The sequence below is a fragment of the Crotalus tigris genome, unplaced genomic scaffold (assembly GCF_016545835.1).
Source record: "Crotalus tigris isolate CLP2741 ecotype Arizona unplaced genomic scaffold, ASM1654583v1 scf7180000018612.917631, whole genome shotgun sequence".
In the NCBI taxonomy this organism is placed as follows: domain Eukaryota; kingdom Metazoa; phylum Chordata; class Lepidosauria; order Squamata; family Viperidae; genus Crotalus; species Crotalus tigris.
In genome coordinates this window covers 235,438-259,473 of record NW_024097107.1, presented here as the reverse complement: position 1 = coordinate 259,473, position 24,036 = coordinate 235,438, and the positions used below count along the sequence as shown (strand labels likewise).

Sequence of the window (24,036 nt, the reverse complement as noted above, 5' to 3'; positions counted from 1 at the left end):
TCCATAGAGCAGGATAGAAAAAAATATAGCATCTGACAAGCCTGTTTTTCAGTCTTAGGCTTATGTTGTGACTGCAGAAGACATTTTTCATTTTGAAAAATGCTGTTCGGGCTTTTTCTCTCCTTGTCTTTACTCCAATGGTCATGTTCTTAGACTGCAGTAACCATTGCCCCTATTCATTGGCCATGCCAACGGAGGTTGCTGGGAGTTGAGAATTCAGCGACATTTGGAGAGCCAGGAGATGCTCATTCATGCTCCAGAGGGAATCCGATTCCTGAGAGATCAGATGTACTCCAGCTTCAGCAATCTCTGGCCTTCCTCATCCAGTTTGAAATCCTGCAGATCTGACTTTTTTTTTTCCTGCTTCATCACTGATGGTGCTCTTGAATTTAGCTCACCATTCTGACCTTTTCCCTGGACTGATCAGGAAAAGGTATTTTCCTTTGAAATCTTGAGATCTTAAAAAAAATATTTAAGAAAGCAGAAATTGACTTCTGAATTGAGACGGTAGAGCAGTGGTGGCGAACCTATGGCACGAGTGCCAGAGGCGGCACTTGGAGCCCTCCCTGTGGGCACACATGTGTTGTTGCCCCAGCCTTGCCTCCCCTCGCCACCTCCTCCTCTCCAGCAGCCCTCCTAAAGGAGAGTTGCCCTCGAGCATGGCCCACACGGAGCAGCGCAGCCAAGGACATGGCAGGCAGGCAGCGTAGACAAGACTCTGCCCTCACACAGTTGATGCTGCAGGGTGTGGGCAGAGGGTGTGGCCGCTATAGCGCTGCTGGGCGGCCTGGGCGATCTGCGGCGGGCCCTGGAGGCAGTGAGTGGTCCTGTGGACAGGCAGGGCGGGGGATTGGGGGCAGAGAGGGGGCGGGGTGGGGGGGTGGAGCAGGGGCGGGGCCAGTTTTGGGGCCCTCGGTCTCTAAAACAGTGGTTCTCAACCTTTCTAATGCTGCGACCCCATAATACAGTTCCCCATGTTGTGGTGACCCCCAACCACTTATACATCACCGGGTGCCAGGGGCGTGGCCAAAGAAAAGGGGGGGAAAATGGCAGACAGCCTTGTTTGGCAACCCCTGTGAAATGGTCGTTCGACCCCAAATGGGGTTCCGACCCACAGGTTGAGAACCACTGCTCTAACAGGTTCGCCATCACTGCTGTAGAGACTACAGGATTGAGTCCAACTTCTGGAACTGAAGCTTGTTTCTGTCACATTGGGACGAGTCCTTAAAGTAATCCCCCTCTGATGCTCCCCAGAGATGCTGAACTGCATTTCCGATTAGGCTGGGATTGGGTTATATAGCCCAACAGACGCCACTTCCATCAGGGTCAGCTTGGAGAACGGGAATCAAATGGGCGAAGGATCTCCCTCCTTCCTTCAACAGCTGGAAGAAACGGGAGGGAGACGAAAAGAACCACCAGCAGGATACCTGGGGAAGCCCCGGGGCTCCCCGAGGAAATGCCTCTTCCAGAGCCTATTGCTGGATGAAGGCTGGCTCGGAGCAGCTGCGGAGGTGGAGGTCTCCCCTCCCTCCCTCCCTCCCTCCCTCCCTCCTTGGCTTCCACCTTCCTTCTGCGCCTCTCTCCGCTGCGGCTTCTCTCGGGGTCCGCCGCCTGCGGCGGAGTTCTTGTCTGGGCTACAAACATTCCACATTCAATCGAGCGCTCCGCTGCAAACATTCGGACGACCGAAGAGAAACTAGTAGTTTGCTGGCCTCTAGCGGCCGTCCCTATTTTCGTCAACCAGGGAAGATCGCCGTTCACGCTCGTCCCGGGAGGGGGCGAAGAGCCCGCGGCAAAGGGGAACCCGGCAGGCTCCCCCGCCTTCGCTGCCCCTCCGCCGCCACAGCCTCGGGGGGCCCGGGGCAAACAGAAGCCGGCCGGGGGCCTCCGGCTCCCTTGACCTGCGTGCTGGGCGCATGTGCGTAGCGCTGCCTCTCCCCCCCCTCCTCCTCCCTGTGGGAAGCTGCCCCAGCGTTTGCTTCCTTCCCCACCTTCTTAGCTTACCGCTCCAGACTTCCTCCTCCCGGGGCCCGGCGCTCGCTCGCTCGCTCGCTCGCACGCGCTCGCGAGCCCCCGCCGCGAGCGCGAGCCTCGGCCAGGCGAGCGAAGAGGCAGGCAGGCAGGCGAGCGAGCGAGCGAGCGAGCGGGCGGACGGGAGAGCGAGCGAGCGAGCCAACGAGAGCCGAGGCAGCGGGAGCGGCAGCAGCCAAGATGGAGTCGCGGCTGAACCTGCAGGGAGCGAGCGAGCGTGTCTAGGGCTCCCGGCCCGCCGCTTGGACCGGCCGGGGGCCCATGGCCTGGCCCCTCTCAGGCCCCCCTTGGCTTCTCCCTCGGCCGGCGCCGCGGGGCTCCGGCGACTAGCCGCCCTTCGCCAGGGAAGAAGCGCTGGGGCGCTCTCCGTTTCTGCGCCGCCGGGGATCCCGCGCTCCGAGCCTCCCGGCACGATGCTGCCGTCGCAGGAGGCCTCCAAACTGTACCATGATAACTACATGCGGAACTCGCGGGCCATCGGCGTGCTCTGGGCCATCTTCACCATCTGCTTCGCCATCATCAACGTGGTCGTCTTCATCCAGCCTTACTGGATCGGCGACAGCGTCAGCACGCCCAAGCCGGGCTATTTCGGCCTCTTCCACTATTGTGTGGGCAACGAAGGCAACAACCGGGAACTCACCTGCCACGGCTCCTTCGCCGACTTCCGCAGCATTCCCTCCGGCGCCTTCAAGGCCGCCTCCTTCTTCGTGCTGCTCTCCATGGTGCTGATCTTGGGCTGCATCACTTGCTTTTCCCTCTTCTTCTTCTGCAACACGGCCACGGTCTACAAGATCTGTGCTTGGATGCAGCTATTGGCAGGTAAGGTAGCGGGGGCCATTCCCCCCCCCGCCCACCCTCTTTGCAAATAATAGATCTCTCCAGGAAATCGTGTGTTCCCCTCGCCCCCCCTTCTCGGCCACTAATGCCAGAAACTGAAATAGGAAAGGAGAAAGCAGAGGCTAAATAGAATGAGTGGGAGGACTTCCCTGCTTAGAAGGGAAAACTAAAGGGGGGGAGAGAATTGATCTGAACAGCCAAAGTAACAGGATGTAATCATTTTTTTATTGGTGGAAGACCCTCAATGAATAACTATTTGGCTGAACTGGGGACTGAAGGGAAGGCCTATACATTATATTTTCAAAATAGGATGCTTGGTAATGAAATAGATACCATAAACTCTTGTACAGTCTCTCTCCACCATATGTGGAAGACTTGAGAAGGCCCTTTAAAATAAACATAAACTATGAATGAGATTCTGCAGGATACTGGTAGACAATTTCATTCTCCCAAAGATAAGTTGCACTTCAGTTACCATCAAGCCATCCAACGTGATCAATGGCAAGGGATTTGGGGAACTGAGATTCAAAGCATCTGGAAGGGAGTCAAGCTGTTCTGAGCCTATAAAATTATTGCCCTGTTAAATCAAGTGAGTGACAGCTCCAGATGTCCGCGATCTGTTGGAATAGACTTGTTTGGTTTAGTTTGTGTAATGTTTGTGACAGTTCTAAGAGTCACAGAGATGTGTGTTTTAGGTTGTGTGTGTGTGTGTGTGTGTGTGTGCAACTTATGAATGGTTTGTGTGTGACCCCCAACAAAGTATTTTTTGATAGTGGTGTAATTTTATATGGGATTAGTTTATTGACAAATGAAACCCTGATATATCCAAATCTCTTTGCAAATAGATTGCCAGAAACAGTTTTTATCTTGAATAGTAAATAAATTGTATTTACTTATTCAATCAAAAGTTTAACATAAATAAAAAGTAAAACCTCATCACCATTAGTTTTAACCAGATTAAAAAACTGATTTAAAAAAAGTTAAAAGGCCAAATCCTTGTTACAGGGAGTCAGATACAGGATCTGAAAGATTGGTCAAGTTTCTGGGCTTCTGTCCATGGTACTGAAAGCCCAAGGGAGGAAAGAATGACATATGCTTGAACACTTAAAGACCCAACACCTTCATTTAAACAAGATACTAAACTTGGTTAACTAAACTTGGTTAACTTTAACCTTGTTTGGTTGTCTGTGGCATAGTGTATTATGCAAGTCCAATATGTTTCTTTATACTTCAACTTATTGTGCAGATCCAGGTAATGGAATAATTGTATTGTCAGATTAAGCATATTGTGTGAACTCTACTGAGGCATGTGAATGCCCAGGAAAAGTATGGAAGGTAGAAAAATAATAAAGGACAAGGATTTAGATTTTCAACTTTAAAGCAAGTAAGGCAGACAAAAGTTATGGTATAAAGATGCATTCAGTGTTAGAATAAAACTGTTGTCTGAGAAATCATATAGCAGCTATATGATGAAAACAAGGACTAACAAGATATCTGTAAAATAAAATGAAGACGGAAAGTATACCTCCTCATTTTAAAGGCATTTTATGCAGTGGGCTCAAATCCAACTGCTGGACCTGTTTAAGGAAGAAAGACTTGAATCCCAAATGAGCTAAGCTGCCAAGCTCAGCATAGAGGCATAAAGTGGTGAATTAATGTCTGATCAGCAGAAAGCAGACTATCTAAAAAGAACTAATGGATCAATAAAAAGGCTTTCCGGGGTCTGAAGTAAGCTTCATTTAAGTCTGGGAAAGGGGCCATGATGACTAGAACCTCTCTTCATACAGGCTATTTTTAAGTGATGAAAGATGCAGGGACTAATAATGCTAGTTTGCAGTTCTTCCAAGCTGATTTTCTCTGATTTGATGTCTTCCAGATGCTAGCTAAGATTCTAGGAGTTGAAGTCTACTACATTCGAAGAGCATCAAGTTGTGAAAGACTGCTATAATGCTAGGAAAAACCTAATGGCACATATGATGTAAAGCCGGAGAACTACATGGGGCCACAGGTGCATCACAAGGATATTGTGGTGGAACGTAGTCTGGATTCCCCAGAGGGAGGGGCTGCATTCAAAAGGACCAAGAGACAATGAAGTTTAGATAGTTTAGTTAGGAGAAAGAAAGTTAAGATGGTTCCTCCATAGTAGTTCTCAGAGTATCTTTCCAGTGATGCTTTAGTTTGACAATATTTTTGTCCCTAGGTGAGGAACAATAAAGGAAACTGGAAATAACTCTATTTGTCAGGCTTTTGGGAGGCTCTTGGGGCCTGACCAATAGAGACGTTATAGTCCTCCAACTGTTACTGACTTGTAATTCTCAGAATTTCTTAACCACTGGCTATCATGCCTGATCATAACTTAGCAACATTTTGAGGGGAACAGGTTCCTCGCTCTTGGCAAAACCACACTTAGATGCCAGTGCTAGAGCTTTTGAGGAACTTGCATAGCTATGATTGAACTTGCAGATGTGAACATGCAATACTTTCCTTCTGTGACACATATAATTGAGTAGAAGCTCAAAGAATTGAATTGCTTCCACAAAGAGAATCCCTAAACTTGATGCCTTCCAGGTGTGAGGACTTCAATTTCCAGAATTCTACAGCTAGCATGGCTGTGGTTGAGAATCCCAGAAGTTGAGGTCTTTGTAGCTGGAGGACTCTCAGGTTATGGAAATATCATAAAATAATACAATGGCCCCCATTCAGAATTTTAAATTGTATTGCTACATGTGGCAGAAATGTCATACTTTCCCCCCCCCCACAAACCATCAGTATTCTGTCCATTCATTGTAATTGGCAGTCCAGAGTAAAATGCCACAATGAAATCTATTGATTTCAGCTGCCAAAGACTTAGAGGGGCAAAACATTAGAACAGGGGTCTTCAAACTTGGCCCTTTTATGACTTGTGGACTTCAACTCCCAGAATTCCTCAGCCAGGTGTCATAAAAGGACCAAGTCTACTACATTCGAAGAGCATCATGGTCATAAAAGGACCAAGTTTGAAGACCCCTGCATTAGAACGTAGCAAAGAAAGAGATTGTAGAACCACTAAAAGCAACATGACGGCACACCAAACGGTATACAGTAAAGGCTTTTTTAGCCTATCAACTGTATAGTTAATGAATAATTATTTAACCCAAAGAGAGTTGATAAAATAGTTGCCAAATGACATTTTCAAAATATTTACTGAAGGCACAAGTTTGTCTTGGTTAAAAAATATGGACAAGTTTTTTTTTAAAAAAAGAAATAACGTGTCATATTGAACCTATGATTCTAAGAGCTAATTCACCCAAATAATTTGCAATATTATCTCCCTTACCAAATAGTTGATTCACAAAAGTTTGTCCTGGTCAGATAAAGTTACTTATTTAAATGGTTTGCAAGTTAACCGTAGAATCACGTAACATTTTGAACATTCATTAGTTGAGATCGGTTTAGTCTTGGTATCATATACACACAGAGTGGTATGGTCTGAATAGGCTAAGATGCTAGTGAAGACGGCAGCACAAAGCAAATGTTTAGGAAGAGTTTAGATTAAGACTGGAATGATACTTTACTGAGGAGGGCAATGGAAGTCAAATTATCTTCTTTTTCCTTTTCCTTTTATTTTCTGTATCCAACACTTAGTCTTCCCCAAACTTTTCAAATGTCCTCAAAGTTAAAGTTTCAGATAAAAATACAGGAAAGACAAATGAAAGAGTTTCTCTATTTAAAGTGGCAATGAATATCTATTCTGAAAAAGGACATCCAATTTTCTGCCCCTTTAGGTTATCTAAAGGTATTAATTTAGAATTAATTTAGGAGAGCAACACAATTTAAATACCGTATTAGAAAACTCTTAACCTACCACTACTTGTTTTTCTCCAAAAGTGGCCAATCAAAAGAACTAATTCATCCGGGTTGGGTGCTATTGTTGTTCTGAGCTAGGTTAGTGTAGTTTTGCAGAATCCAGAATGTTTTTCATTCAGATAATGTGAGGACAGGGTGTAGGGTAAAAAGGGGGTGTTATATCATCCTTTGGGGCCCCCAGATGTCCATGTGAGTAGTATAAGTAGTAGCAGAAGCATAAAAAGCAATTCTTCCAGGTAAAGTAGGACACAAGTTCTCCATCTGTGGAATTCACAAAGCTAGACGAGAAAAAAAAGGCTGCTTGAAGCAACTTTAAAAAGAAAAAGAAAAGAGAAAGTGAGAGAAAGAGAGCAAAAACAAACTAAACACTCAATTAGCATAGAGCTGGAAGGGATCTTGGAGGTCTTCTAGTCCAACCCCCTGCTCAAGCAGGAGACCCTATACCATTTCAGACAAGTGACTGTCCAGTCTCTTCTTTAAAACCTCCAGTGATGAAGCACCAACAACTTGAGGTGGCGCAGCAGTTAGAGTGCAGTACTGCAGGCCACTTTAGCTGACTGTGTTCAGCAGGTCAGCGGTTCAAATATCACCGGCTCAAGGTTGACTCAGCCTTCCATCCTTCCGGAGTAGGTAAACCCGAACAACCAAAGACCTACATACAAATACCCGCGAAAACCTCAGAAAACATATATAAGTCTCATAAATAAATAAACTTCTGATGGCAAGCTGTTCCACTGGTTAATTGTCCTCATTGTTAGGAAGTTTCTTCTTAGTTCCAGGTTGCTTCTCTCCTTGATTAGTTTCCATCCATTGTTTCTTGTCTTGCCTTCTGGTGCTTTGGTAAATAAGTTGATCCCCTCCTCTTTGTGGCAACCTCTCAAATACTGAAATGCTGTCCCCACTAGACCTTCTTTTCTCTAGACTAGCCAAACTCAAATCCTGCAACCGTTCTTCATATGTTTTAGTCTCCAGGCCTTTAATCATCTTAGTTGCTCTTCTAAGATGATTAAAGGCCTGGAGACGGAAACATTGTAAACAAACTAAAGTTCACACATAGAAACAGACACACACAGAGAAACATACACACATACACATTATGGAGAATACAAACCATTTAGACATCCATGTTCCGTATTTTCACCCAAAACATTTAAGCAGGCATCACTAAAATATTTCCACTTACGTTTACAGATAAGCAGTTCAGAAAAACAGAGCTAATATAACCACATAACAACAATCCAAATTAAAGAACTGTATTCTAAATTGCTCACTGAAGCATTCCGAGAACGAGCTAGGCTTAAGGTCATTTCACATTACTGCCTAGAAAAGGGATTCCAGGCAAAATTGCAATTTCAAACCTAGACAATGTCTCTGTTTGAAAACACTTTAAATCTTTGATGTCTAATTAGTGGCTCACAAACCAGAGAAGGCTCTAATTAGTGCTGCCTAGGAAAATCTGGCTTCAGACAATGGGGTCTCTCCTACCCCCCACCAAAGGAAGTAGAATCTAATTAAGAGGAAAGAAACTCCTGGATTCCAAATGTTTTAAAAAACAAAACAAAACAAAACAAAAACCATCCATCTGCCTTCTCCGAAACACCAGTCAGTCTGAACTGGAGATTTTCCTTCATCACACTGGTTGGTCTGACTTAATCGGTTATCGTAACTGCTTCCAGAAGGAAAGCAGTAGGGAAATCCACAGGTAGTGAAGAGTGTCCAGAACTCATTCCAAAAACCCAGAGTCCTCTCCAAATGAGGAGATGGAAAACTCATGTTTTGGAAGAGAGTGCCTTTCTGCATGCATTCTCTTCCTCTGCAGATGGTTCTTGTCATCTTTAATCGTGAGGCTTTAGAGAGGACAAGCACAGGGAGGCAATAGAAGATTATGACAGAGGAAGCCACAAGAGAATGAGAAAGCAAAGATTAGACCAGTGGTGGCGAACCTAGGGCACGCGTGCCAGAGGCGGCACTCGGAGCCCTCTCTATGGGCACACATGCCGTTGCCCCAGCCTCACTCCCCCTACGACCCACCACCACCAGCAGCCCCCCTGGAGGAGAGTCGCCCCCGAGCGTGGCCCATGGGGAGCAGTGCAGCCAAGAACATGGCAGCCAGGCAGCGTGGACAAGACTCTGCCCTCACGCCCCATCTCACTCAGTTGATGCTGCGGGGTGCAGGCAGAGGGTGTGGCCACCATGGCGCTGCTGGGCTGCCTGGGCGATCTGCGGCAGGCCCTGGAGGCGGTGAGTGGCCCTGTGGGCAGGCAGGGCAGGGGACGGGGTGGGGGTGGAGCGGAGCCAGTTTGGGGGCAGGGGGTGAAGTGGAGGTGGGGCCAGTTCTGGGTCACTCGGTCTCCAAAAGGTTTGCCATCATGGGATTAGACTAAGGGCATACATACTATGTACAATTTCTCATACCTTGGCATGGTTGTGCTAAAACAAAAGCCTCAAGGCAGAACAATTGCATTTGTCTCTAGATAGTTGAAAAGTCACTGTTTAAATACCGAAAGCCTAACTTGCTTGTAAATTGTGTTCTTTGGTCGTTTTTTGAAGTTGTGCTCTTTGGCATTGGCTATTTTCATCAATATCATGGAAATGCAGGTACTCCTTGACTTGCAACAACAATTGAGCTCAACATTTCCATTTCTAAGTGAGACAGTTGTTAACTGAGCTTTGCCCCATTTTATCATTTTTGTTTGCTACAGTTTGTAAGTGAATCACTGCAGCTGTGAAGTCAGTAACATGGTGGTTACAGTAAGTGAATCTGGCTTCCCCATTGACTTTGCTGGTCAGTAGGTTGCAAAAGGTGATCACGTGAACCTGAGACACTGCAACCGTCATAAGTACACGCCAGTTTTCAAGCATCCACATTTTGATGATGTGACCAGGGGGATTCTGCAATGGTCGTTAAGTGTGAAAAATGACCATAAGTCAGATGGGCCAATCTTTGAATGAGATGTCCTTGGTGTTAGCTATAAACACTGTGCAGCTCTTCTCTTTTCATCTGCAATGGATTTATTTTTTGGAAAGAGAAACAAGATGGCTGCCCACAAATGGGCCCTTTGAAATGTTGTGTCTGAGGCAGGGTGATTGTTGTTCTTCTAATACTTCACCATGTGATGGACATCATTTCATCACTGCTTCTTTCAGTTCCTGTAATTTCATGCTTGTGTCATCATTAATAAAATCGAGCCCCCTCATTATCAGCCTTTCTAATTTTGTTTAATTACCCTTGATTTTTACAAGCGTCAAGGTATTCTCCACTGACTCTTGCCTTCACATTATGTGTCCAAAATGTTTAAGCCGTAATTTTATTACAGCCTTTTCAGTTTGGTTTTGTTTCAAGTAGTATTGAATTATTATTTTTCTATTTGCGGTCCATGATATTCCCGAAAGTTTCTCCAGCATTAAGGCAGCGTATTTTTGTTTGTTCGTTTGCCTTGTGTTTTTGCCTTCAAACTTTCTGATTATCCAGTTTTTGCAGTGCCATGTAGTCAGTGGGAGAACCTGACCTTGATAATACATATCTTCATAAATCCACTTTAATATTGATCTATTACAGTGACTCATGCCCTCATCACTACTCAGCTGGACTACTGCAATGCATAAATATTATACCAGCCCTTGAGTGGAGATTTTTCCCCCTCAGTAAAACTGGGAAATAGGAACTTATCCATATTACCTATGACTTATTGCCTTTGTCCCTGGGCTTGCATAGATTGTTAAGAGCACTGGACAGCTAATGATCATCAAATTGTCTAATCATGCTGGAATGCTGGAAAAACAAAGGTGGTGGTGTTTGGAGAGATAAGAAAAAGGCACTGTTGGAGAATTGGGAAACAAAATATAGAGCAAGTTCTCTCTTACAAATACTTGGGGCATCCTTTTTACTGCTCCAGATAGTTGGGGTTCTCAATAGTTGATCCCAAAACAAAAACGGAGAAAATTTTGGTAATAATAATAATTTTTTTTGACATAATGAATGGTGGCCAGCAAATTTTCCTAATCCCAATTCTCCAAAACCAAGTGAATCTCTTATCTTTCCTATATAGTAACGAGGAATTTCTTTCAAAATAAGCTCCTCAGAACTATTTTTGATGTACCCAACGGTGCTCCTGTTCCTTTTGTCTATGCCAGGGGTATGGACAACTATGGCAACTTTACAACCTGTAGACTTCAGCTCCCAGAATTCCTGAGCCGTGGCTGGCTCAGGAATTCTGGGAGTTGAAGTCCATAGGTCTTAAAGTTACCATAGATGTCCATCGCTAGTCCTCAAGGAAGCCAGTATGTAACCAATTAAAACTAAAATAATTGTCAGGGCATTCAGCTATGGGTTAGAGTGCTGTCACTACCTAATTCCCCAATGTGGGAAGTAGAGCCTCTTGGACCAAATGAATTTCTCTGGCCCTTCTCACTGCAGTTAGTTTACATCTTTATCCAATCATATGCATACCTTTTGTTTTTCTTCAAAACGCTTTTTAAATTTAAGCAACTCAAACAATAATTTGCAATTTAAAAAAAGGGGGGGGGGTTGGATGTCTTTGCTCAAAGAAATATGTTTAAACTACCACAAAATAAATTTTCCTCTTGGTGTGCACTTGATAAAGCCAAATGTCACTCATATTTTGTCATTTGCTCAGCAGTGTGATCTTCTTGCAGTAGCAGTCTGATCTCAAGAACCCTTGCCACCTCTTAGTTTAGCTTGTACAACCAGCAAATCATGTTCTGTGTACTGTTGAGCTTGGGACTGCAAAACCTTGAGCATAATTTTTATTTATTTATTTATTCAATTTCTATGCCCCCCACCTCATTAACAGCTTGCAATACAATAAAAAGCTTAAAAGTGCTAGAAACACAATTAAGATTAGAATAAAAAGATAAAAAATAATTAAAACCAAGATGATGGGCAGCCTAGGGGGTGAGAACCTTCTCTATGCCACCAGCCCCCCCCCCAAGTGAAGCCCCAGACCAAGCAGCAGTGCCAGGTTTGTAGGCTCTTCCAGAAGGCCAGGAATGTGGGGGTGGATCTCACTTCTGACAGGAGAATCTAATAGGCTGGGGGCCACAGCAAAAAGGGCCCTTCTCCTGGAATCCCCAGCCAAAATTCTTTGGCCTATGGTAGGGGTAGACAACCTTGGCTCTTTTATGACTCGTGGACTTCAACTCCCAGAATTCCTGAGTTAGCTTGGTTGGCTCAGGAATTCTGGGAGTTGAAGTCCATGAGTCATAAAAGAGCCAAGGTTGTCTACGCCTGGCCTATGGGATCCAAAGTAGGCCCTTTCCACTGGAATGAGTGGGGCAAATTATCTTACATGTGAGATGAGTCCAATTGTTCAGAAGCCTTTTGAGTCCACTGTTACTTTTTCCATACCTGGCTACAGACTGCACCTACCACATCTTCAACAGCCCTGCTGATGTTTCAACAACTTCTGCAGTTCTGTGGTTAGCAATATGCTCCACGCCCCATTTAATTTTACTTTCCAGGAAATCCGGTTCTAGTTCAGAATCCAGATTTCTGTTAGCAGCCATCCATTTTGCGGTCTTCTTGCTATAGTTCTTCTGTGTATTTGTGTCCTCTCTTGTTCATGTCTTCTTTCTCTGGCTGAACTTCAATCCCTCGGGTTTTTTTTTTCTGGCCACATCCAAATTAACCAGGAAAAAATAATAATCTTGATTTCCGTACACTCCTCCTTCCTATTCAATTGTCATCCTCAATTTCTTTATGCTGCTTATTTACGTCTAATTCTTTTTGCTTTTGGCTAGAACTCAAATTTAGTTGAACAAATATTCCTCTGTCTCTGTGGCCTTTTGCTTTTTGCTTTCTTTCAGGTATTTTCAGACAGCCATTTCACTTTCTTCGGCTTTCAAGGAAGGCAAAGCATTTTCTTTGAATAATAATAATAATAATAATAAGTCAATTTCAAAAGGCGGCCTTACTAGGAACTGCTTCCATCCTGCGACGCTATCTGTAATACCATCAAACATCCACATCTGCCTATCCCAGGTCCTTGGTAAGGACTCGATAGGTAGACAAAAATGCCAAATCCAATCTGAACATCTGGCTGACTGTGCGATGATCAATAATAATAAAAATAAAAATAATAAAAATAATAATAAAGTTGGAAGGGACCTTGGCGGTCATCTAGTCTAACCCCCTGCTCAGGCTGGAAACCCTATACCAAATGACCATCCAGTCTCTTCTTAAAAAGAGCATTCACAGCTTCTAGAGGCAGGTCATTCCACTGATTAATTAATGGAATTAATTGTTCTAACTGTCAGGAAGTTTCTCCTTACTTTTACGATGCTTCTGTCCTTGGTTAGTTTCCATCCATTGCTTCTTGTCCTGCCTTCAGGTGCTTTGGAGAGTAGCTTGACTTTATCTTTGATGACATCATGAATTGCAGTCCCAGGTACTTCTGGGAATCTATCAGACCTATTCTTTATCTTCATCATATCAACAGACTGTCCTTAAGCCTTATTGGAAAGCATTTGAGTTATTCCTGCCCCATATTAAAGTATGTACTCTTGAGATCCAATTCATTGGCCCGACTCTCAGGCAATCTGGTTGAGGATGATCGATGTGAGAAATGGGGCTTTCTTGCCTTAAAGTAGTGGTTCTCAACCTTTTTAATGCCGCGACCCCCAACCGGTCGTAAGTCGAGGACTACTCAACCGGTCGTAAGTCGAGGACTACTCAACTGGTGCAGCACCGTTTGCAGAATGGGACTTTTGCGGGCTCTGCAGGGCATAGACAGCCTGGACAATTCCTATTGGCTTTTGAAAGCCAATAGAATTTGACTCTATTCAAGAGAGTCTATTGGCTTTCGAAAGCCAATAGAATAAAAGGGAGTAGCACAGCTAAGGAAAAGGGGGAAAAAATGGTGGACTGCGTTGTTTGGCAACCCCCGTGAAATGGTCGTTCGACCCCAAATGGGGTCCCGACCCACAGGTTGAGAACCACTGCCTTAAAGCCACACAATTCCCTGGCCTGCTTCTGCATTCAACTGCAGGTAGTCCTCGATGTACAGCCATTTGTTTAGTGACTGTCTGAAATCGCAACGGCATTGAAAACAGTGACATAACTGTTTTTCATGCTAATGACCATTCCAGCATCCCCATGGTCACGTGATCAAAATTCAGACACTCTGCAATTGGTGTGTATTTATGACAGTATCCGTGTCCTGGGATCACGTGACCACCTTTTGCGACCTTCTGACAAAGTCAAAGGGGAAGCCAGATTCACTTAACAGCCATACGACTACCTTCACAACTGCGGCGATTCACTTAACAACTGTGGTAAGAAAGGTTGTAAAATGAGGCAAAACTGACTTAACTGTCTCGCTTAGCAATGGAAATTTTGGGCTCTGTTGTGTTCGTAAATTGAGGATTACCTGTACACACATGTGTGAGATTGAAAAAAAAGTGTATTAATTTTGGCCTCCAATTTAAAACAACATTAAGTCTGACATAAAGAAGCTGGTTGAAATGTTTAAGAGCTTTTTGTGTACAGTATTGCTGTTTTTGTTGTGGTTTTTTTAATTGGGTTTGTGTTAAATAATTCAATCATTTTGGTTATGTATTGCACTGCTATATGTTGCACGGGACAGCTTGTCAAAGTTATGCCCTAAAAGTAGCTTGTAAAATATATATGAATCAATACCAATGTGATATCTGTATCTGGGATATGTATTCTTCCTCCCTTCCTTTCCCTCCCTCCCTCCTTCCTCCCTTCCTCCCTTCCTTCCTTTCCTCCCTCCCTCCCCCCTCCCTCCCTCCCTCCCTCCCTTGCTTCCTTCCTTCCATCCTTCCCTCCCTCCCTCCCTCCCTCCCTCCCTTCTGCATTCATACAATCCTACCTACCTAGTTAAGGCTGAGAATTGACTGGGAATGTCAACGCAAACACATCGGATGTTTTTGCATTGACAACAGATGGAAATGTAGCTATATTTTACCTTTTGCTTTTAGAGTTAGATGATGCTGGGAGTGGGGATGTGAACAATAGTCCAGCTAGACATAACAACTCTAAACCTAGCGTGAGAAACAAGGTTATTGTAACCAGAGCTGATAAGGAATTGGGCAGGCTGGAGAACTGGAGAACTTCAAGCTAATTGGGGAATGTGATTTATGACAGTTAATTGGAGGAGGGAATTGTGCTTTGATACTATGTGCTCAGGTGAGGGGAATTCAGTTTTTGGCTTCGATTATGCAGTGCTGATGTTATGTTACTCAAAATAAAGAATCTTTAAGGTAAACAATGCCTCGAAGTTCTTTTGAAGAGTTTCCTCTTGACAAGAAAACATGACAAGAAAACCTTTGGGATGCTCCCATTTTCATCTCTAATCTTACCTATTCCCATCAGCCCAATATTCTTTCAGTTTGGTTTATGTTTGGCCAGGGGTCTTCAAACTTGGCCCTTTTATGACTGGTGGTCTTCAACTCCCAGAATTCTTCAGCCAGCGTGCCTGGCTGAGGAATTCTGGGAGTTGAAGTCCACCAGTCATAAAAGGGCCATGTTTGAAGACTCCTTGGGTTTGGCTTTAAGATAGAGATGAGAGGATAAGGTTGGGGAGAGGGGGAATAGCAGGCAAACCCCTCTCATTCCCATGTGTAAAAAGTCCCAAAGTCTCCCCAGATGGCCTGAAATCATTTCTAAAGTTATAAATTAGTCTTTTAAGTTGGAAGCTGGAGTGGTTTTCCAGAGGGCTTTTACTCCCATGGCAACATCCTTAATTATTCCAAATGGGGGGGGGGAATGAGCAGAAAATTTCAGCCCCAACATTTTGGTGGTGTCCTTGGATAGTCTCCAGCATTCTCTGGGAGATCAGGAGGCTGATAGGCAGCTCAGATCTTTAGATCTCCTGGGCCACCAATAATATTTGCAGGAAGATTAAGGGCTGCAACCGAAGGGGATCCACTGTTCAGATCAGGTGTTTCTCTCCCCCCCTTTTTTTTAAAAAGTGTGAATTGCTTTATGTAGTAGGCAGGCCATGGTTAGTTGAATAAACCACAATTAGAAGGTTCACACAGAGCCATGCTTTTTAAATTACAGTACCTGGGCTTCCACAGCACTTCCATATAATGACTTTAGCACAAGGGCTGACTTCCATCAGTATTTGTGATCCGTTTTTTTTGTTTGTTTTCTTGTTTGGAGCCCAGTATGCCCTGAATAAATATTCCTGCAGCACTTTAAATTCCACAGGAAAGGCCAAGCTATCTCCCTGCAGCTTTGGATGTGTGATAAACACACTCAGCTTCCAAGAATTTGACAGTCATTAAGTGAAGCAGCAAGCAATGTATTGAAAAAATACTTCTTGCAGGAGCAGGTGGCCAGCAAGTGGGCACACCCCAAAATAGATTTCAATAGCATTTTATTCCCTCGGCCCAAAGCGCAAATCCCTCCCACGTCATCCCATTTGACGAGGACCACACAGCTCACAATCTTTCTGGAATGCCTAATTCTCCCCTTTTTGGAATTTCCCTGCTTTTACATCCTCCCCACCCCTTACCTAGTTCCCCCCCCCCTTTTGATAAATTTAACTTTGCCCTTTAAGCTGATTTTTCTATTAGCAATGTGTGCAACTCTGCTTAACCCCAGTTCCTGCTTTCTTGGAACTTAAATGCATAAGCATAAATAGAAACAGGCAGTTTATTTCTAGATTACGTGCCAGCTCTTGTGGTTCAAACTGCCAGCTAGCCTGAATTTCCTACCTTTTTCTTATAATTCTAAGATCTATTACATTTCTTAATACCGGTCCCTTCAAATGTATGATCCCTGCAAAAACAACATCTAGCTATTATTGCTTTTCTTACAGATGGGAGCAAAAAGGAAAAAAATAGACGAGATGACAGAGAGTTAAGTTTCAGTGCTCTGGTCAAAATATCCATCTGGTTTAAGAAAGGAGAAGAAGACAAGAGGAAAGACTGGATGGGCGTATTTGCTTGTAAGACACACTTCTAATGCTGAGACACTGCAGACCACAATATAGTAGTGAACATTCTCTGTGTGTAGTGAAGGGAGGGCCGTCTCAGAACCACCACTGCTATCCTAGGCAAAGAGTCTTACCTTTTATTTCTTCTAGCTGTGAAATCTCCCTCCTTCCTTCCTTCCTTCCTTCCTTCCTTCCTTCCTTCCTTCCTTCCTTCCTTCCTTCCTTCCTTCCTTCCTCTTATATCCTGCTTTTCTTCTCATATCATTGCATTGGGAGGTGCTTCTTTGTTTTATCTTCTCAAGAACAAGTGTGTGTGTGTGTGTGTGGGAACCAGCTGAGAAATGATCAGAAGAGCAGAGAACCTTGAAGGAAGTCTCAGTGAGAGGCTGATGTACTCAACTGTTTTTTTTATTTTTTTATTTTATTCTACGGGGTCCCTTGCAGATTTCCTTCGTCTGTACAAATGTCTTCCTGAACAGAAATATTAAAAACAGATGACTGAAATCACTGTGCCTTCCCTTCATGCTACAAATACATCTTGATGTACTCCAAATTGCATTGCTTTTTTTTCTCTCTATCAGTTTTACCGTTCCATTCTTTTTTATCAAATGTTTTATTGATATACTGTATGTATTGCTAAAACACGGAAGGAAAAGAGCCCTTCTGGAGGAAGCCTTTGAGATGGATTCAAGGTGATCTTTAGTTCAATGGAGGCATGAACCCCAGTCTCCCTAGTCCAGGGGTGGGCAACCTTGGCTCTTTTATGACTCGTGGGCTTCAACTCCCAGAATTCCTGAGCCAGCCATGCTGAGGGGAAAGGGAGAGGTTTCCAAGCTGAGCCATGCTGGCTCAGGAATTCTCAGAGTTGAAGTCCACGAGTCATAAAAGAGCCAAGGTTGCCTACCCCTGGCCTAGTCTCTGTCCCTGGCTGTTTCCCCTGCTGCAGCAGGCATGGCAAATCAAGATTGAGTAAAGTAGCAGCAGAAAAGGGGAGGATCCTGGAAATTCCTAGGGGGTCTGTATTAAAAGTGAGCCTTGGCTGGTGCCCAGCAGAGCTAGTATGTGCCTTGGGCTCTCTGGTTAGCTTAAACAGCATTCCTCTGCACTGCACTGCACTGCCAACACTGATGATGTTACCTAGTTAGGTAATGGAATGTCTGCAAGAAAAAAAAAGCAATGCAATTTGGAGTACATCAAGATGTATTTGTAGCACAAAGGGAAGGCACAGTGATTTCAGTCATCTGAAAGGATCCCACAGTTCAACCGTGAGTACATTATATTCTCTTTCTTGCTTCAGTCTAGAATGGAAACAGGAAGGGGAATAGTCTTGTTTTAAATTAGGCCAGATTAAAGTAAAGGTAAAGATGCCACAGAATTGGGTTCGGTTTCTGGTAAACCACATCCTTCCAGAGTTGTTGGCAACATTACAGAAGTGAATTGCTATTGTCTTCTTCTGGAATGTTTCTTGATTTGGCAGCACCAGGAAACTCATCCCAATGCTAACCAAGCCCAACTCTGGTTAGGTTCTGAGAGCATCAAGGTCAGCTAAATGCTGCCACATCTTCAAGCAGGTCAAAACAGTTGTTGCAAAGAAGAAAGACCTCTTGGGAAACAGGCATTATATGGACCCAAAGCTTGGGAAAGAAGACTCTGCACACCTGAGATTGTTATGGAGGCTTCTCGCGGTTGTGCTAATCTCCTGTTGCCCTAAGAACGTACCTGTCCCTTTCTTCATAGCACCTCAGGAAGGGCTGAATAACTTTCCCGAAGGTCTAGATTGCCCTCTAGCAATCTAGAGCTCTGTTCTGCAGTTTGCAGAGACACTGAAGCCCAGGCAGAACAAGCTACCCTTATGTAGATCAGAGCTTGATTAGAATCTCTCTCTCTCTCTCCTACACACACACAAACACTCTGTGTGTGTGTGTGTGTGTGTGTGAGAGAGAGAGAGAGAGAGAGAGAGAGAGAGAGGGATTCTAAGCAAATGATTATTTTTGTATTGGATGAGGATTCAATCTTCAATCCACTTTTGATTGAGGGGCAGAAGGGTAGGATCCACATGGTAATGCCTAGTCCAGCACAATATAAGCAGCCCCCCCCCAATAATAAAAGCAGATGTCTTGTGCCAAATCAGATGACTTGTCCCTCTTATCAACCGGGGATTCCAGTAGCTTTTCTAACCAGTGATCCTCCTAAGGTGGGTGCTGGGGAGCAGAGGACTTTAGTCCCACAATCCCAGCAGACACCAGGGTGGGAAAGCCTCATCTATACTGAAGAGGTGAAACTGTCTGGAGAGGGGTTTCAATAGCAATAGCGCTTAGACTTATATTACCCCTTCGTAGTGCTTTATAGCCCTCTCTAAGCGGTTTACAGAGTCAGCATATTTGCCCCCATCAATCGGGGTCCTCATTTTACCGACCTCAGAAGGATGGAAGGCTGAGTCAACCTTGAGCCGGTCAAGATTGAACTCCTGGCTGTGGGCAGAGTCAGCCTGCAATGCTGCATTCTAACCATTGCTCCACCTCAGGGCTCAAAGAAGCCTTTTCAAGACCCAAGTTGAATACTGTAAGGACCGGACAGGAGACATTTTGCACCCAAAGCATGTGTTAGCTGCTAGAGGGTGATGGTCCAGCCTTCCTTCTCGTCCCAGCACAGAGCTACGTGGGACACCTGCTGTCTCTAAGGATATTTGGAGTGGTAGATGAAAAATTTCAGACTCGTGACTGGAGTCTTCCCTCTTCTCTTTGCTTGAGTTGCTTTCTTGCAGTCTATAGAAGAGGTCAGGCTGCTTCTTCTGCAGGGGAAGCATAAAAGGCTTATGTGGATACAGCTGGCAACCAGACCTTAAAAAAAAGGAAAGCAGGAAGGCGGAGGGAAGCTGAAGAAGTTCTATTTGAGTGGAGATTTCTAACGGCTGGCTTGGCTTCTATCAAGCGTCTCCCCTGCTGGGAAAGATGCTGAAGTTGGGACCTTTGTTCAGTTCAGCCAGAGTTGAGGGTACGTAGACAGGCAGGAACCAGAGCATATGTTGTGGAGAAGAGATTTGGAGGCAGCAGGGGAGCCTGCCGCAACCACAGCAGCAACGCACAATAGAGAGCATGGTGTTCTATACCACCCAAGCCAGTTACAAGGGGGTCAGGAAAAAGCCGCCGGCTCCCCTCCCTTGCCCTTTTCATGTTTTAAATCTCAGCTGCCACTTTGACAAGAGATGCTGGGGGGAGGGGGGATTATTGTGGGAGGGGGGAGGCAAAGAGACGCACAAATCCTTTGGGGATCCAGGGAATTGCTGGCAGAGCAAAGGAGCTGCAGGGAGAGAAAGAGGGGGAAGAAGGAACTAGTAAATTTATGGGAGAGATACCAGTGCCCAGAACTGCTGAATTGCACATTTCTCCCAGACTTCAAAGGTATTGTTTATAATCTAGTTTCAGAAATTAATGTCCGCGGGAGAATAAGGTAAAGGGCTGCCCAAGCTGCTTTTGTCATACAGAAGGAATAATACAGGGAGTCCTCGACTTACAATCATAACTTAGCCCCATGGCTGAACAAGGCAGTTGTTAAGTGACTTTTGCCCCATTTTATGACCCTTTTGCCGCAGCCATTAAGTGAAACACTGCAGTTAAGTTAGCAACGTGGTTCTTAAGTGAATCTGGCTTCCCCATTGACTTTGCTGAATTGGATATCCAGTTATGATATATAGCCACTGCTCTACCCCCCACCCAGAAGTTTTATTTATAGTTACCTAAACTCTTCACGACCTGTTTTCCTTGTTACCTTCTGGGCGGAGGCTCCATGGTATCCGAAGCAGAACATCCAGATTCAGTCACAGCTTTGTTCCATGCAGTATTAACCTTCTGAACTCTAAAGCTTCCTCCTTCCGTTATGTATTCAAGATGGACAGTATTTAATATTTATTGTTATATATATGTAGGGCTGTGGGTCTACACATATGTTGTATATAGTATGTTTAGGTGTGTGTCATGTATGTGTTTCACTCTGAGAGCAGGCAAGTAAATTTCATTTTTAATGTGTGCCATTGTGCCCACAGTAAAAAATAACAATAAAGGTTATCTATCTATCTATCTATCTATCTATCTATCTATCTATCTATCTATCCTGTGTATATATGTTTAGTTTTCTTCTGTCATGTTCTCATCATATAAATAGTAATAGTAATGGTAATAGTAATAGTAATATAATTTACTTTGCTTGTCAGAGGGTCCAAAAACATGATCATATGCCAGTTGACAAGTGTCTGAATTCTGCTCATGTGACCACAGGAATGCTGCCAGAGTTGTTAAATGTGAAAAACAGTCGTAAGTCACTTTTTTCAGTGCCATTTGAACTTTGAATGGCCACTAAATGAATGGTTGTTAAGTCGAGGACTATTTGTATTGGTGATGATGATTGCTTAGCATTCTCACAGATGGCACCATTATGTTCACCTCTCTCTCTCTCTCTCTCTCTCTCTCTCTCTCTCTCTCTCTCTCTCTCTCTCTCTCTCTCTCTCTGCCACCAAGGTATTTTGCAAAGTGTCTCATCCTTGGAATAAGCGAGGGCACATAATGCATCCATGACACAAATTGAGATTTAAAATGGATGGTAGATTAAATAAAGGGCTGATTTCTTAGTGAAGAAGAACGGGCGCATAAATTGTATTAATTTAGGGCAGTGGTTCTCAACCTTTTTAATGCCGTGACCCCCCAACCGGTCGTAAGTCGAGGACTACTCAACCAGTTGTAAGTCGAGGACTACTCAACTGGTGCAGCACCGTTTGCAGAATGGGACTTTTGTCTGGCTCAGCAGGGCAGAGACAGCCTGGACAATTCCTATTGGCTTTTGAAAGCCAATAGAATTAGACTCTATTCAAGTGAGGCTATTCTATTGGCTTTCAAAAACCAATAGAATAAAAGGGAGTAGCACAGCTAAGGAAAAGGGGGGAAAGATGGCAGACTGCGTTGTTTGGCGACCCCTGTGAAATGGTCGTTCAACCCCAAATGGGATCCCGACCCACAGGTTGAGAACCACTGATTTAGGGGTAGGCGGTGACTAGACCAAGTTTGCAAGTTTACCAAATTACTCAGAGTGGTGCAGTCCAAAAGCGATTGTAAAGAATTCTAGAAGGATCTCTTTAAAATGGAGAATAATCCATCAAATGACATCCTGCTTAATTTGAGTAAGTTCAGTTATACACAATGAGGCAAAACAATTCACCCGTATAAGGATGAGGTCTGAGCTCTATCCCATGGGGCACTTCTGGTCATCACATTGGGAAAAAGATACAAAGAACTGGAATCTTGGAGAGGGCAATCAGAACGATTAGAGAAGGGGTATCATTCACCTTCCCTAGCAGAAAAAGAATATCCCCCTTTGGTACATTTCTTGCATTTTAATATTCTATATTTGTTCTTTTAAAATTAATGTCTGGCTTCCTAGCCATTTTAGTTCATTAGCCATTTTGTGACCAAGCACGGTATGTGAATGAGATCAGTTGGGCTTCACTCAATAAACTGTGATTAAACCAAGCTTGGTTCACTTGAATTAAAAAAAGAGTGAGAAAGCCAGGTGCTGGTTTGGAATAGTCTGGGAAGATACAAGCAGATTATTCTTTTCTTTTCTTTTTTTATCTCCTGGAAAGTACTATATCGTTGGACAATCCCAATGATTCACTTCACCAAGGGTTATGTATAATGGAGAAATCCCGATTTGGTACTGCTTCTCCTGTCTTTGTTTCATTCCATCAAATATTTTTTGGAAGGAAAAGCAGAGTGGCTGACGGATAGCATTTCAGGCATGGTTAGTTTGGAAGTAGCCAGGGATAGTCAGCTCTGAAATGGTTCCAAGTTGTTATTCATTGCTATTTGTGCATGCTACATGCTGTTGAGGAAAGGGGTGAGTGGGAACTTCAAATTCTGCATGCTGGGAAAGCTAAGATCTCTATTTAGAATGCATAAAGAGACAAATGTTTGTTTAATTTATCCAGCCCACACTTTGTACTTTGAGCTTCTTTCATTCTGAAAGGTTTGAGAATATAATAATAATAATAATAATCCCCCAGTGAGGCACCACCTTGACGTGGTTGTGGGGCTTGTGTACTCTGAGGAAGATGAGAGCTATGCCAGAGGTTCAACCATACTGGACAGGTCTCATCAGAGGAGTCAGACAAAGAGTGTCTCTCCCATAAAAAAATATGGTGAGACGTAAATTTCAGAATGCCATACCGGCTCGGACGTCGCCCGGGTTAACAAGGTCCGCACTAGATGTTGGAGTTCCTGGATATCTGGTGAAAAATGGGCTACAGGACTCAGGACTGTTGGCTGAGCAACCAGGGCCAGCAGCTGCAGAACTACTGGAAGAAAAGGTGTTTACCCGTCGCAGATACACAGTGATGGAAAACAAAGAAATAATGATCTGTTACTAAAGATCAAGTCCAACAAGAAGAGGATATCTAAAACGAATGCACCAGTTCTGGAAAGAACAACATCCAGAATCAGAAATAACAGAACAGAGACTAGCAGATCAACGCCGATTTATAATAAGAAATAAAGTATTCACAGAAACAGAATTGGACGAACTGCAAAGGTTTACCCAGGGCAAAGAAATCAAAGCCTTACCAGAAGTAATTCAGAATGTAGAGGCAAACCAGGGGGGAGTTGGCAGTGAAGGAATCCAGCAGAGATATACAACTGTTCTCATTTGGAAACCAGGCACCTCTTCCTCAGGAAGAACAAAACCCTCTAACTAAAGAAATAAAAGAATTGAAACAAAGAATAACTGAGCAACAGCACAAAAGCAACAGAATAAGGCCGCCTGCATTGAAGCTTGTTCCAAAGAAACAGCTAGCACAAGCATTAAAAGATGCAAATACTGCAATATCAAGTATAAGCACCAATTCACTGCAAGAAACAAACCAACTAATGTACAGCACAGCTGCAGTTATAACTGAATACCTAGGATGCAAAATCAACAAAGAAGAAAAACAAACTAACAGTGCACCAAAAAAATGGAAGGTTAGACTAGAAAATAAGATCAGCAAGTTAAGATCACATGGAAGCAAGCTAGAACAGATGAAAGAAAAGAAGCTGAAGAACAAGAAGACCAAAGAATACCTAATCAAGAAATACCATTTAGAAACAAGGAAGATCAAGGAAGCACTGGAAATAATAAAGCAACAAATAACAGCTATAGCAGGAAAATCAGTAGATATGAAGCTCGAATTGCAAACTATAGGCAGAACCTCCAATTTCAATCCAATCAGAAACATTTCTACCAATCCATCAATGGAGAAACTGCAAGGAATCAGTTAGTAACTGACAAGGAAGAAACAGTGCAGTTCTGGAAGCAGATATGGGATAACCCAAAGAAATACAACAAGGATGCGGCTTGGTTAAAAGAGGTAGAT

General features: G+C 43.9%; 1 protein-coding gene across 2 annotated transcripts in view; it reads left to right on the top strand.

Annotated features, from left to right (window-relative positions):
• The first annotated feature begins 1,741 nt into the window (after nt 1–1,741).
• LHFPL4 (LHFPL tetraspan subfamily member 4) overlaps nt 1,742–24,036 on the top strand; it is a 77,942-nt gene continuing 55,647 nt past the window's right edge. For both annotated transcript variants that reach the window (XM_039355154.1, XM_039355152.1), the window contains exon 1: nt 1,742–2,850. In XM_039355154.1, coding sequence (XP_039211088.1) covers nt 1,917–2,850 — 934 coding nt within the window. In that variant the 5' untranslated portion in view covers nt 1,742–1,916. The remainder of the gene's footprint in view (nt 2,851–24,036) is intronic.